This window comes from Capricornis sumatraensis, chromosome 2 (assembly GCF_032405125.1).
Source record: "Capricornis sumatraensis isolate serow.1 chromosome 2, serow.2, whole genome shotgun sequence".
Lineage (NCBI taxonomy): Eukaryota > Metazoa > Chordata > Mammalia > Artiodactyla > Bovidae > Capricornis > Capricornis sumatraensis.
Window position 1 is genome coordinate 109748779 of NC_091070.1, and position 14726 is coordinate 109763504.

Consider the following 14726-nt stretch of genomic DNA (forward strand, 5'->3'; position numbering starts at 1 on the left):
AGATTCTCAGCCAGCGTCCGTTTCCTGAGCCACCGTGGCATCTGTGCAGTTGCTCTACCACCTCCCGGAGGCCAGCTCAGACTTACGTTCATATTCCTCCAGAGAAAAATATAGAAGTAGAGGTCAAACGGCTCCACTTGAGGGGTTTTTTTTTATTCTTTTCATAATTATTACACATGCTAAAATCACATAGAATGGTTATTCCAACTCTGCTCTGACTCCACCATGAGGCAGGTGGGAACTATAGGGGTCACTTGATTTGTGTGGCCTCTGAGAGTATCTAGACGTGAGGGGTTAGAGGTAGGCAGGTTAGCAAAGACCCAAGAATCCTTTACATAGCACACCTTTACCAGCGGTAACTTGTATTTTTAGGGACCTCCTCCTCCTTCATTTTTCTTTCCTGCCCGAATCTTCCCATTTCCCTGCCTGTGGCCCCTGGAACCTCTTCCACGTCTGCCCCTTATGGTTCTCGACTAACATGATGAAGGAAATTGTTCCTTGTCCCAGTCTCCCATCCTTGGAACTAATCTACTCAGCATGCACTAACATGGGAACAGCCTGATTTAGGTCTGCCTAGGGGAAAGGGAGCCACCCACTGTGGCTTAGCACATAGGAGAGGAGTTGAGGTGCTGATGAGAAGGATGTGAAGGGGAAAAGATGTTAACTGAAGTGAAACGTTTGTAACCAGTGGAACAATATATATGCCCCGCCATTGGGCACCCTACTCTGAAGGCATTCCCCTCCCTCCCACATTATCAGGGGTCTCTCTCTCAACCTGAAATCCTCTTGCTCCTCAACCTCGTAGGGAAGACATAGGTAGTGATCCAGATACTGGCTGTATCTCCAGGAGAAAATGGTCCACCCTTAGACAAGTGGCTGTCTATTAAATTCTTCATCTTGCCCATGTTCCTTGTGCCTCTACAACGACAACGGCTTGACAGGCTGGAATAAATAATGTATAAGGGTTGAACTTGCCTCTGTGAGAGGCTAGAGGGACAAAGAGACAAAGACACACGGAGTCAGAGCTGTGGAAAAGGAGAGGGAAGGGAGCAGAGCGCAAGGAGAGGGCAAGGCTGGTTATTCAGGAGCTGGGATCCTTTTTCCTTTTCTGGAATCGCCGGAACTTGCCCTGAATAGCAAGGGCAGCCTTCTCTGTTTCAGGTGCCGTCAGATCAATGTCAATCTCCTCCTCCTCATCCTCAGTCTTCTTGGCACTGCCAGCTTTCCCTGCAGACAGTTGAGAGTTTCATTAATGAGGAAAGGGCCCCAGCCCTTTTCCCCAGGCCCCAAATACAGTGGTTAAAGTCCACTTTCTGCTTAGACTGTGTGAGCCCACAACCTCTGCTAGGACACAGAATGTCTAGTAATCTCCTAGGAGCTTGAGTCAGGGTGCCTGGGCTGAGCACTAGTTATAGTAATTACTCAGGAGCTTTGCAACGCTTAAACCAAGATGACAAACGTCTTCTGTCATCACTTATCCCTAAATGCTGTCTTTGTGGCCCAGTGGTAAAGAATCCGCCTGCCAATGTAGGAGATGCCAGTTTGATCCCTGGGTTGGGAAGATCCGCTGGAGAAGGAAATGGCAACCCAATCCAATATTCTTGCCTGGGAAATCCCATGGACAGAGGACCCTGGTTACAGTCCATGGCGTCGCAAAGTGTCAGACACGACTTAGCGACTAAACAACAACAATTCAGAGTACCAGAGCGCACTCTCTTTCCCCAGCTTCCTCTCAAGTTCTGATTGAGACAGAGTCTGGGTTTATTTGATGAGTTTCTTCCTATGACTGTGCGCCTGTTTCCAAGCACTCCAGAACCAGTTTCTAAAATCAAAGAGTAAATACTGGTAGGTTTACTTCTTAGGAAAAGAGTAGAAGGAAGCCTATAGATATAGTGGTCCTAAACTAGTGCTTTGTTTCACTTATCACATTCTTATTCCTGTTACATCTGACTTTAGGAGCTTCCAGATTTACAGCTCTACTTATTTTAATGTCCTTATATTTACCTGCTCTACAAACTTCCTAGCCCATCCCCACTCACCCTTTTCCTCAGGGCCAGGTGCCTGGTTGGTTGCTGGGGATGTTTTGGTGTTAAGCTGGAAAAGACAAATCAGAATATTAGATATTAACGGAAATATTAAGGTACCATCCCCTTAGAATCACCATCATAATTTCCAAGTCCTCCTATTACCAAGTACATCTCTTAGCCTTTTGAAGAAGTGAGTCTTGAGATCAGAGAGAGGGAGAAAAGTCATCAAAAATTATTCAAAAAGTATTTGTTGCTAAGGAAATTGTAGAGGACAAAAGAGGAAAAACCTGCCCTCTTTGAGTTCGCATTCTAGGATTTAGATAGACAAATGAATAAACAAAACTATTACTATGTTATTATGGACTTCCTACTGGCACAGTGATTAAGAATCTGAGTTGGGGGGGAAGCAGGTGAGATTCCTGGTCAGGGAGCTAGGATCCCACATGCCTTGTGGCCAAAAAAAAGAAAAGAAAAACAGAACATAAACAACAGAAGCAATATTGTAACAAATGGTGGAAATGGTCCACATCAAAAAAAATCTTTTGGAAAATTATTATTACGGTAAACGGTGAGGAGTGTTATAGACCAAAGACAGGAAAGGGAAGTAGTGAATGCCAGGCGGGAATGGAGAAACACAGTTGTGCACAGAGTGGTCAGGAGAACCCTCTCTGAAAGGCGGCATCTGAGCCGAGAGCTGAAGGAGGCAAGGGAGGAAGGCCTGTGGATGGAGGGCAAGGGCTTTCAAGGGGTGGAAGTGCTAGGGGAAGCACACTGACGGAAACCGCCCACCCTGGCCAGGCACCATAGTAACCATGCGTGTGAGTTATTTTATGACAGGAGGTCCCAACAAAGAACACGGAACTAACAAGCCACCACCAACCAGAAGAGTTCGGTAAAGGTCAAAAGGAGACGCCATGTGTCCTTCCACCTCCCAGAATCCTTCTCGGTGGCATCCATCTTGGCTCAGCAATGCGTGCCCCACCAGGAAGGACCCTGAGTCAGAATGATTGGCCAAAGACAACCTGGAAACTAATGCCTTCACCATAAAACCTGAGACTGGGAGCCACGTGGCAGAGCAGTTCTCCTGGGTTCCCTTCCCCCACTGCTCTCTGCCCAGGTTCCCTTTCCAATAAAGCCTCTTGTTTCATCAGCTCATGTGTCTCCTCAGACAATTAATTTCTGAGTGTTAGACAAGAGCCCACTCTCGGGCCCTGAAACAGCAGTGGCACTAACCTGTTTGAGGAACAGCAAGGAGCCAATGTACCTGGAGGGGAGAGGAGGAAGAAGGAGGAAAAACAGATGGAGATGAGATCAGAAATGCCTGGGAGTGCCGGCAGACCACGCTGGGCCTTGGAAGTCATTTTAAGGAGCTTGACTTGTACCATAAGAGGGAGGAGAAGCTGTGGCAGATTCATGTCAATGTACGCCAAAACCAATACAGTATTGTAAAGCAAAATAAAGTAAAAATAAAAATTAAAAAAAAAAAGAGGGAGGAGAAGCCATTAGAGACCTTCAATTTGCACATAAGGGGCACTCGGCAGGAAGCAGAAAGATCTGCTGAGCGGTTATTGCAGAAGACCCGGCAGGAGACAATGGTTGCTTGGATCAACAAGGTGGCGGTGAGAGTGGTGCGCTCAGTCGCCCATTGTGTCTGACTCTTTGCCACCCTGTGGACTGTAGCCTGCCAGGCTCCTGTGTCCCGGCAAAAACCCTGGCGTGGGTTCCATATCCTACTCCAGGGGGTCTTCCAAACCCAGGGATCAAACCTGCTTCTTACATAGTGGCTGGCAGCTTCTTTACCACTAGCGCCACCTGGGAAGCCTGTGGAAGCGGTGAGTAGTAGCTCAACTCTGGTATACCGTTGTGTCTCAGTACCCACAAGGGATGGGTTCCAGGACCACTGAGGATACAAAAGCCCATGGATGCGCACATCTGTATAAAATGGCGTAATGTTTGCATATAACCCATGCGCACCCTTCCACATATTTTAAATCATCTCTAGATTGCTTATAATATCTAATACAATGTAAATGTTCTATAAATAGTTGCTGGCTTGCAGCAAATTCAAGTTTTGCCTTTGGGAATTTTCTGGAATTTTTATAAAAATATTTTCAATCCTCAGTTGATTGAATCCATAGGTGTGGAACCCTCAGACACTATTTTTGAGCTACGACTAAAGTGACTGGTTGATTGGATAAGTGGCACTGTGAGACAGGAGTCAGGGATGACTCCACAGTTTTAGGGCTGAGGAAATGAAAAACAATGGAATTGCCATTTTCTGAAATGAAGAAGATAGCAGGGAGAGCAGGTATTAGGGAAAATATCCAGGGATTTATTTTTTGACAAGTTTGAGATGCCTATGGAAGGATCCAGCATTTGCTTTGATACACTGTTGAATATTCAAATGAGTTAAAGAGAAGGTCTTGGCCCAGAGATAGAAATTAGTCAAAATTAACATGTGTTTGGTATTTAAGCCATGAGACTGAGTAAGATCACCAAGGAAGTGAGTTTGAATAAAGAAGAGAACAGGGTCAAATCCTGGGGTGTTCCAGTGATTAGAAGGTATAGAAGTGACAAAATGTCAATTAAAAAAAATTGAGAAGAAGCCAGGAGAAAAGCCAGGAGATTGTAGTACTTGAGAAGCACACAGAGAAACTGTCTTATGGAGACGAGAGTGATCGTGTCAAATTCTGCACGTAGGCCTAGTAAAATAAGGATCAAGAACTGACCACTGGGTTTTGCTACGGGGAGATCACTGGGGACAGTGACAAGAGAAGTTACAGTCGAGGAAGATAGGAAAAATCTGATTGTAGTGTGTTCCTAAGAGAAAAGGAGGACAGGCATTAAAGCTGCAGATACAGAAGGAGTTCCAAAGAAATAAGAATGGGGGCTGTGGCTTGAGGGGAACATGGGGTCATAAGAAGATTTTAAGACAGCAGACGTTACAGAATATTTGTGCTTTGTGGAAACAATCCAGTAAAGAAGGAAAAACTGTAGGAGAGAAAGAGGTTCATTGCTGGAGCAGGAGAAAGGGGGAAAGATTCAGCACATGAGTAGAGGGGTAGCCTTGAATAGGAGCCAAGAACAGATTATCCAGAGTAACTGGAGGAGAAGCAGAGCCACAAGAACCCAGATACAGCAGGGGGGGAACATTTGCAAGGTCTCTTCTAATTGCTTCTGTATCTGAAGTAAAATAGGTAACAAGGTGATCCTTCAAGAGGCAAGAAGAGGTACTGAAGGAGGAGGGCAGAGAAGAAGGGATGAAATACTCACCTAGGAGAGGAGGAAAGTGAGTAGATTAGGAAACAGTAGTAAGATTTCTGGGAAGCATTAAGACCCCTCACAAGGCCAAGTTCATGAACACGAAGTGAGACTTGTCAATTCGTATGTGTGCTTCTTGCCAGCCTCTCTGCTCAGATGGAGAGTTAGATGTAACATAATAGTAACTCCCCTTCCTCAGAATCTTATCAATAGAACTGCTTCATCTGCTCATTCCTCAGGCTCAAGGTACAATTCATCTTGAAACAGTCACTCCTGTAGGCTTCTGGGTCCCCTTAGAGTTTGTTTATTTCACAATTTTGAGTACTTTATTTTCAAAATACAGAAACTGGTACTTTCTAAAATGTTTTCTCATCTCATCCTTGGGAGAGCTCAATAGAGTATAAAATATTATCCCTCATTTTACAAATGCAAATCGTTGTTAAATGACTGCCAGATATAAGGGTTCTACTTTAGGAAGCTATAGAATCCAGCTTATGTTATGCTGTTGTTCAGTCGCTAAGCTGTGTCTGACTCCTTGCAACCCTATGAACTGCAGCATGCCAGGTTTCCTGGTCCTTCACCATCTCCCAGAGTTTGCTCAAACTCATGTCCGGTGAATCAGTTATACTATCCAACCATCTCATCCTCTGTCGCCTCCTCCTCCTGCCCTCAATCTTTCCCGGTTTCAGGGTCTTTTCCAATGAGTAGGCTCTTCGCATCAGGTGGCCAAAGTATCAGAGCTTCAGCTTCAGCATCAGTCCTTCCAATGAATAATCAGGGTTGATTTCCATTAGGATTGACTGGTTTGATCTTCTTGTTGTCCAAGAGACTCTCAAGAATCTTCTCCACCACCAGTTTCAAAGCATCAGTTCTGTAGATTATGCTGTTTCCACCGTATTTTTATCAATACTTATCACGGACTTATATTTGAGTTTAGCACTGTTCTATACATGAAAAGGGTATAGAAGAAACACAAGATTCATTCATTCAACAAATAGATCCCTGCCCAGTATATGTCAATTATTGTTCTAGATATTAGGGATACAGAAATGAGCAAAATTATTAATAAGTCCCTGAACTCATTAAACAATTATGCCAGTTAGTGACAAGCGCCAAGAAGGAAAATAAAACAGAGTAGTCTAGGAAGGCCTCTCTGATGAGTGACATAGAGGTTTGAATGACATATAAGAGCCAGTCAGGTGAATATCTAAAAGAGCCTTGGGGGCAGATGAAGCATCAAGTGGAAAGTCACTGAGGCAGATTTTGTGCCTAGTGTGTTCAGGGAAAGAGAAAGAAAATCAGCACGTCTGGATTTGAGTGAGAAAGGGCGAGGGTATAGGAAATGAAGGTGAGTAGGTGATAGAATATGAATGGCTTTGGACCAGGGGGAAGATAGATTTCCCCCTCTTTTTTCTTACTCATTTATTTTTGGCTGCCCTCAGTCTTCATGCAGTATGTGGGCTTTCTCCAGCTGTGGCAAGCAGGGACTGCTCTCTAGCTGCAGTGCATGGGCCGCTCATGGCGGTGGCGTCTCTTGTCACAGAGCACATTCTTTAGAGTGTGCAGTCTCAGCAGCCCCGCAGCATGTGGAATCTTCCCAGACCAGGGACTGAACCCATGTCTCCTGCACTGGCAAGCGGATTCCCGACCAATGGACAACCAGGGAAGTCCTGGATTTTTTATGAGTTGATGAAAAGGCATCACAAGGTTTGATGCTGAAGGAAACATGGTCTGACGTGTTTTTAAAGGATCACTGACTGTGGGGTGAACAGATTAGAGAGACGCAAGAAAGAAAGAGGGGAAACAATTGCAAGGATCTTACAGGTCAGATCGTGGGTGTTTGGACTAGGGTGGTAGTGAGAGAGGTGATAAGCGTGAGACAATTTTCATGGTAGAATAAGTTGGATTTGTTGATGGATGTGTGAATAAAGATGGCTCTTTCAAAGACTTTTGCTTCAAAGAGACCCAGAGAAATTGGACAGTAGCTGAGACAAGATGTGGGGTCATGGGAATGATTTAGTAGAGAAGGAAAACCTGACGGTGCAGAAGACAGAAGTCATAAGTACTAGAGTGATCTTGAACAGGCAAAACTAAATTGATCTAGAGCACAAGTAAATAGGTTGGCCTTAAACAGAGCTATGGACAGTTTATCCACAATATAGGAATGAAGACAGAATAGGGGTATAGATGGCAGTAAGGTGGCAAGAGTAATGGGAATGTATGAAAGTTCTCTTCTGATTGTTTCTATTTTCTCAATGACACAAGCACACTCGTCAGCTAAGAATGAAGAAGGGGCAGAAAGTATTTAAGATTAGAGGAGAGAGGTGACTAAGTGAAATAGTCATCGAACAAAGTTAAGAGAGTGAACGACTGGTGAGATGTGGCAGGACGACCAGGCAGCCCGCAGGGCTCACTTGAAGTTAATGGGCATAGATTTAACGTAAAACCAGTCAAGATAGTGTCCCTATCTTCCAGGCTGAGTGAGCAAATAGGGCAGGTTCCCAAATAATACTTCTCAAGCATTTGTTATGTGCCAAATCCTATCCCATACCATCCTCTGAAATCTCTGAGATGTCATCCTGTTTTACAGGTGAGGAAACAGGCTTAGAGACACTAAAGATTTTGCCCAAGTTCAAGCCACACTACCAGAAAACAGTGAAACTGGCTCTGGGACCCAGGCAGACTGACTCCACACTCTTAACCACCGTACGACGTCCACAAGATCGAATACTGTCACACGTTGACAGAAATATGCCAATATATTAACAATTACTGAGGCTAGGTGGAAAGGATATGGATGTGTATTGAACAATTCTTTCAACTCTGAAAAACTTCTCTAATAAAAAGATGGAGGGAAATAAGAAAATAACAGTTTGGGATTTCCTTGGTGGTAAAGAATCTGCCTTGCAGTGCAGGGGGTACAGGTTTAATCCCTGGTCGGGGACCTAAGATTCTACACGACATGGAATAACTAGGCCCACAAGCCACAGCTTCCAAGCCCACATGCTCCTTGCATCACAACAAAGATCCCGAGTGCCACAACTAGCACTCAAGGAAGTCAAATAAATAAATGGTTTTTAAAAAAGAAAATAAGGTAAAACAAAAATTATGATTATAAAACACTGATGCTGTACTGTATTTGATAGGGAAAGTGTCTTTAAAAGTAAGTTACAGATTTAAGAATTCTTAGGTAAATGGACGATCCCATCCTTTTGGATATTAAAATGTGGGGCCAAACTAAGATTGCTTTATTGACCATATGTGATTTTATTTATTTACTTATTTGGCTCTGTCAGGTCTTCATTGCAGCACGTGTGGTCTTTTGTTGAGGTACACAGGCTCTAGCAGTGCCTACTCAGGGACTCCACAGCGAGAGGGCTTCAGCAGTTGTGGCGTGCTGATTTAGTTTCTCCCAGGCATGTGGGATCTTAGTCTCCAGACCAAGGACTGAATGAACCCATGTCCCCTGCATTACGAGGCACTTTCTTAACCACTGAACCACCAGGGTTAAGATGGGATTTTCAAAGGATATACTGGTCACATCTACACTGCTTTTTCAAGTCTTGTGATTTATTTGTGCTTTGATGGCATTACTGACTCAATGGATGTGAGTCTGAGTGAACTCTGGGAGATGGTGATGAACAGGGAGGCCTGGCATGCAGCGATTCATGGGGTCACAAAGAGTCGGACACGACTGAGCGACTGAACTGAACTGAACATCTTGCAAAGTACTGGAGATAGCAGACAGTTATAAAATAACTATCTAATTTTTAAATACTTTTTTAAATTTTATGTAAGTATAGTTGATTTACAATGTGTTAATTTTTGCTCTAACGTTTTTGAAAGGAGATTATAAGTTGATATGGTCCAATTTTTATAAAAGTTATAAATTGTTTATCTATGTATATGTACATTTTTATTTAAAAATCTGAAAGAACATGCACCAAATTGTTCCCCAAACCCTATAGAATTCCTCCTTGTCCCCCTTTGACAAAAGAAAAAAAAAAGGTTTCACAAGAGGAAGGGCTATTCCTGAGACTCTTCGGAGACTGGCCACTCAATACTCTTTCTTTTCCCATGGTCTTCCTATCTTTCTACAGCAAAATTTTTCTCACATGATCAATATAATGATCCAGTAGTTAGCTAGGTGACACTTTCCATGATGCCACAGTGTCATCACAAGAGGTCTATCCACACTGCAAAAGCATGACATGGATGGGGTGTTTAGTAACAGGATAACATTCAATAGTCCAGACAAGAGGGTCACAGGTCTAGAGGCAAGTTCTGTAGTCCCATAATCTCTGACTTCAAATCCTACTTTCTCTATTACCAGCAAATCCCCGAATCTGATCCTTGCTTTAACTATTATCCCTCCCTCCCTCCCTCTCTCTCTCTAAGCCCATTCCCTTAATCTACCAATTCTTTTCTCTCATCCCTTCCCTTTGGAGGAAAATCTGGACTCCGATTCTAAATAGCTCCCTTCAAGTAGCTGTCTCTTCCTCTACATTCCCTCCCGTATCAGCTAACCTTGAGAATCCACTAAGCAGGAGTGTGTATCGGGACTGAACCACACAGGCCACCCCTCTCCCTCCGCCGGGCCAGCTGTTGCCTTCCTGAGTCTCTCCTGAGATTACTGACCCTGGAATGGAGCCATGGCACAGCAGCTGTCTGGTCACCCAGGGCTTCTCAGCTCTATTTGACTTAAATTTATGAAAGGTCACTAGGGAGAGCAGAAAACGGTTCTAAAAAGAAGAAAACTCCTATACAATCCTCCTTGAAATCTCTCTCATACCTTCTAAAACGTAATATGTTAGAGCTTCAACTTGCCCCTCCTCCCTGCACCCTCTGCAGCCAGTTCTCAAAATAGCTGCTCCAAACACTCTGGGTTTCTGGATTTAGCGGTTAGTGATTTGGTGCAGTGTGGGGGTTGGGGGCAGTTAAATCACAAGTTGTCAGCTCCCACCCTCTACATCATACTCAGCCCTTTACTGGTCTCTGGTCCCTGCCCTAACCCTCCTGTGTATCTCCTAGGAACTCAGCAATTTTAGGTGAATAAAGATCCCCTAGTGCATCTATCTGGAAGCCATGGATTAACCATATTTTAGGCAAACCAAGGGGGCATGGAGGTCCACTCTATGTGAATCACATGCTCTATGAGCGTCTCTCACAAAACTTCACACCTGCAGAGGATCGAGTCTAACCCACAAGAGCTGTGACAGGTGAGCATATGTTTCTCAGCTGCGCTCTCTCCCAGCCTCTCATTCTGGCCAGGTATGGATTACTAACTCTCAGGTACTCTTCTACTTCTTTCAATACTGAGCTCTTCCGACCTCAGAAATAATGACAATTAAATTGCTTAGCAAATCCTTCCATGTCCTTGTAGAACCCATTTCGGGGAACTAGAGGGAATCAAAAGACTTTAGAATGCCACGCTACCTCATCTTCTCTCCCAACCTCATCTTAAGGCTTCCCTGGTGGTTCAGATGGTAAAGGACCTGCCTGCAATCCAGGAGACCCAAGTTTGATCCCTCAGTTGGTAAGATACCCTGGAGAAGGGAATGGCAACCTACTCCAGTATTCTTACCTGGGAAATCCCATGGACAGAGGACCCTGGTGGGCTACAGTCCATGGGGTCACGAAGAGTCAAACACAACTGAGCAACCTTCACTTCACTAGCTAATCTTATTAAAAATCATATATATATATATATAAAATACTTTGTATCAGTCACTTTTCTAAGTACCTTAACACGTTGAATTCTTACAATACAACACATTGAATTCTTACCCTAATAAGATAGGTAACGTTACTAGTCTCACTTTACAGATAAGAAAACTAAGATCCAGAAGAGGTTAATTAACTTACCCAGGTGTTCCAGCCGGTTTTAGAAAATACAGAGGAACCAGAGATCAAATTGCCAACATCTGCTGGATCATGGAAAAAGCAAGAGAGTTCCAGAAAAACATCTATTTCTGCTTTATTGACTATGCCAAAGCCTTTGACTGTGTGGATCACAATATACTGGAAAATTCTTCAAGAGATGGGAATACCAGACCACCTGACCTGCCTCTTGAGAAATCTATATGCAGGTCAGGAAGCAACAGTTAGAACTGGACATGGAATAACAGACTGTTCCAAATAGGAAAAGGAGTATGTCAAGGCTGTATATTGTCACCCTGCTTATTTAACTTCTATGCAGAGTGCATCATGAGAGACGCTGGGCTGGAAGAAGCACAATCTGGAATCAAGATTGCTGGGAGAAATATCAATAACCTCAGATTTGCAGACGACACCACCTTTATGGCAGAAAGTGAAGAGGACCTAAAAAGCCTCTTGATGAAACTGAAAGAGGAGAGTGAAAAAGTTGGCTTAAAGCTCAACATTCAGAAAACGAAGATCATGGCATCTGGTCCCATCACTTCATGGGAAATAGATGGGGAAACAGTGGAAACAGTGTCAGACTTTATTTTGGGCTCCAAAATCACTGCAGATGGTGACTGCAGCCATGGAATTAAAAGACGCTTGCTCCTTGGAAGGAAAGTTGTGACCAACCTAGATAGCATATTCAAAAGCAGAGATATTACTTTGCCAACAAAGGTCCGTCTAGTCAATGCTATGGTTTTTCCAGTGGTCACATATGGATGTGAGAGTTGGACTGTGAATAAAGCTGAGTGCCGAAGAATTGGTGTTTTTGAACTGTGGTGTTAGAGAAGACTCTTGAGAGTTCCTTGGACTGCAAGGAGATCCAACCAGTCCATCCTAAAGGAGATCAGTCCTGGGTGTTCATTGGAAGGACTGAAGAGTTGACTCATTGGAAAAGACTCTGCTGCTGGGAGGGATTGGGGGCAGGAAGAGAAGGGGACGACAGAGGATGAAATGGTTGGATGGCATCACCGACTCGATGGACATGAGTCTGAGTGAACTCCAGGAGTTGGTGATGGACAGGGAGGCCTGGCGTGCTGCGATTCATGGGGTCACAAAGAGTCGGACATGACTGAGCAACTGAACTGAACTGAACTGACTGAAGGTCATATAGCTAAGAAGTAGCAAAGACAGGATTTGAACCAAGACAGTCCAACTCCAGAGTCCACCCTCTTGAACACTATGCTACGCTATATCCGAGTCTCCAGCCAAAGACATACGCATGTGTATGCATGTGGTACACACATACCACATGAGAAGCACGTCCAACGTGAAACTGAATTAGACAAGTTCTCCCGCACAGCAGAGCAATCCCTGGGTGAGCAAGAAAGTCCTAGGGATCATGACTTCCTTCCATTTCCACAGTTAGACAGCTGTATTCAAGAACTACTCTCTCAATCCATAGTCCTCAGCAGTTCCTTGGTACACACTTTAGAGCAGGGGTTCCCAGCTTCCAGATCTAATGCCTGATGATCTGAGGTGGAACTGATGTAATAATAATAAAAATGAAGTGCACGATGAATGTGATGCACTTGAATCATCCCCACCACCACCCCCACTCCCCTCAACCCCTGGTCTGTGGACAAACGGGTTTCCATGAAACCAGCCCTTGGTGCCAGAAAGGCTGCAGACCACCACTCTACAGGGCCCCGTCCTCCCAGTATGGGGAGAGCTCATTTGTTATTTAAGAATCTGACCCCAGACCACCACTCTACAGGGCCCCTTCCTCCCAGGATGGGGAGAGCTCATTTGTAATTTAAGACTCTGACCCCAGACCATGCCTACTGATTCAGACTCCTACTCTGAGAGTTGAGCTAACCACACTGACTCTGGTTTTCATCTTCTAAAAATATATACACACAGTTTTAAAAAATATTTATGTATTTGGCTGGGCCTTAGTGGCAGCATGCAGGGTCTCTAGTTGTAGCATGTGGGATCTAGTTCCCTGACCAGGGATAGAACCTGGGTCCCCTGGTTTGGGAGTTTAGAGTTTTAGCTACAGGACTGCCAGGGAAGTTCTTGGCTTTCATTTTAATGTTTGCTCAGTGGGCCTCCTGACACACACCAGGTGAACCCCTGGGGGTTAGCCATAGCCTGTTTGTGTGTTCTTCACCCCCAGGGCCAGATGCTAGCCTTTCAGATTCTGAGAATTCCATGTGCAGGATCATCCTACTGGTTTCCATTCCAAACGACTCCCTTGCGTACATTGCAGCCTGTTATTCCAAGCTTCTAGTGAGTTGAAGCTTGGTTCAGTTCCACCTCACTGCCTATAGAGGACTAAATGTTTCTTACTTCTCAATACACACAAAACACTAATTAGCAACTATGAGGCCCATCAACTCTTGTGTTTCCCTAGAGGGCCCTCGTTTCTTTCCCTGCCTACTTCCCTTTTTCCTCACCTCTGGGCCTGATGTGTTCCAATGTTCCATTCGATCATCTTGGCAGTAGCTGCCAATTCCCCATGAGTAACTTTTGTTTCCTCTGCTGTTCAAAGTTGTGGACTCCCCCTTCCTGTGGGGAAGGAGGAGAAGGAGAGGCCTGCTGGCTTAGGAGTCTTTTGTCCTCAGGCATTGAGACTGCAGAGACATAGCAACATCCTCCCTTTCCCCACCCCACACCTCCTTCCAGGGCATTTATCAGCATTCAGATGATATCTTGTCCTTCCATTTGAGTTTTAGAGCCCATTCCCCTTTTCTCCTTCTCAAGAAGCTTTACAATCAATTTTCTTCACTTATAAATAAAACCTCGTCCTTTCTCTAAGACAAAAAAAAAAAGTCTATATCAATTTGAATTCCTTCTCCAGCCACACCACTAGAGTGACAAGAATCAGATCTAGGACCAACCCTGGAGGAACCTCAGTATTGAAAGCTTAGGGTGATCCATTCATAATAGTGCTAGAATGATTGGCTAGCCATGTACAAAAAACCTCAATCTATACTTTGTGCCCTATACAATAATTAACTTGAAGTGAATATAAAACCTAAAACTGTAAAACTTCTAGAAGAAAATACAGGGAAAAAAATCTTTGCAACCTTAGGTTAGGCAAAGATTTCTTAGATACGCCAAAAGCACAACCCATAAGAGAAAAAAATTACAAATTGGACTTTGTCAAAATTAAAAATTGCTCTAAGACTTCCCTGGCAGTCCACTGGTTAAGACTCAGTGCTTCATATAGCACATGGAACTCTGCTCAATGAGATGTGACAGCCTGGATGGGAGTGGGGCTTGGGGTAGAATGGATACATGTATATGTATGGGTGAGTCCCTTCACTGTTCTGAAACTATCACAACATTGTTTATTAATCAACTGCACCCCATATAAAATAAAAAGTTAAGGGGAAAAAAAAAAGAAGACAATGTTTCCACTACAACAGGCACAAGTTCGATCCCTGGTTGATGTACTAAGATCCAACATGCCTGCTTGGCATGGCCAAAAAATACACATACACACACACACACACACACACACACACACACACACACATATTTTAAACTGCTCTTTGAAAGACACTTCTA

The 14726-nt window shown here is 44.1% G+C and overlaps 1 protein-coding gene across 1 annotated transcript; it reads right to left on the bottom strand.

Annotated features, from left to right (window-relative positions):
* Positions 1-791: 791 nt before the first annotated feature.
* On the bottom strand, positions 792-13647 carry PCP4L1 (Purkinje cell protein 4 like 1). The gene is made up of 4 exons (XM_068993768.1): positions 13610-13647; positions 3230-3291; positions 2040-2150; positions 792-1227 (listed from the first exon to the last, which is right to left on the bottom strand). Exons 1-4 carry the CDS (start codon positions 13645-13647, stop codon positions 1082-1084), a joined length of 357 nt encoding a protein of 118 aa, XP_068849869.1. The 3' UTR covers positions 792-1081.
* Positions 13648-14726: the final 1079 nt, after the last annotated feature.

Bases quoted from the DNA above. Each gene is read 5' to 3' on its own strand.
- PCP4L1 (XM_068993768.1), bottom strand. From the start codon at position 13,647: ATGATCGAATGGAACATTGGAACACATCAGGCCCAGAG. The intron at 2,151-3,229 runs GTGGGCTCTTGT...GGTGATTCTAAG, and splicing joins TGCTGTTTCAGGGCCCGAGA to GGGATGGTACCTTAATATTT. The intron at 1,228-2,039 runs GTGAGTGGGGAT...AACTGTCTGCAG, and splicing joins ACCTGGCCCTGAGGAAAAGG to GGAAAGCTGGCAGTGCCAAG.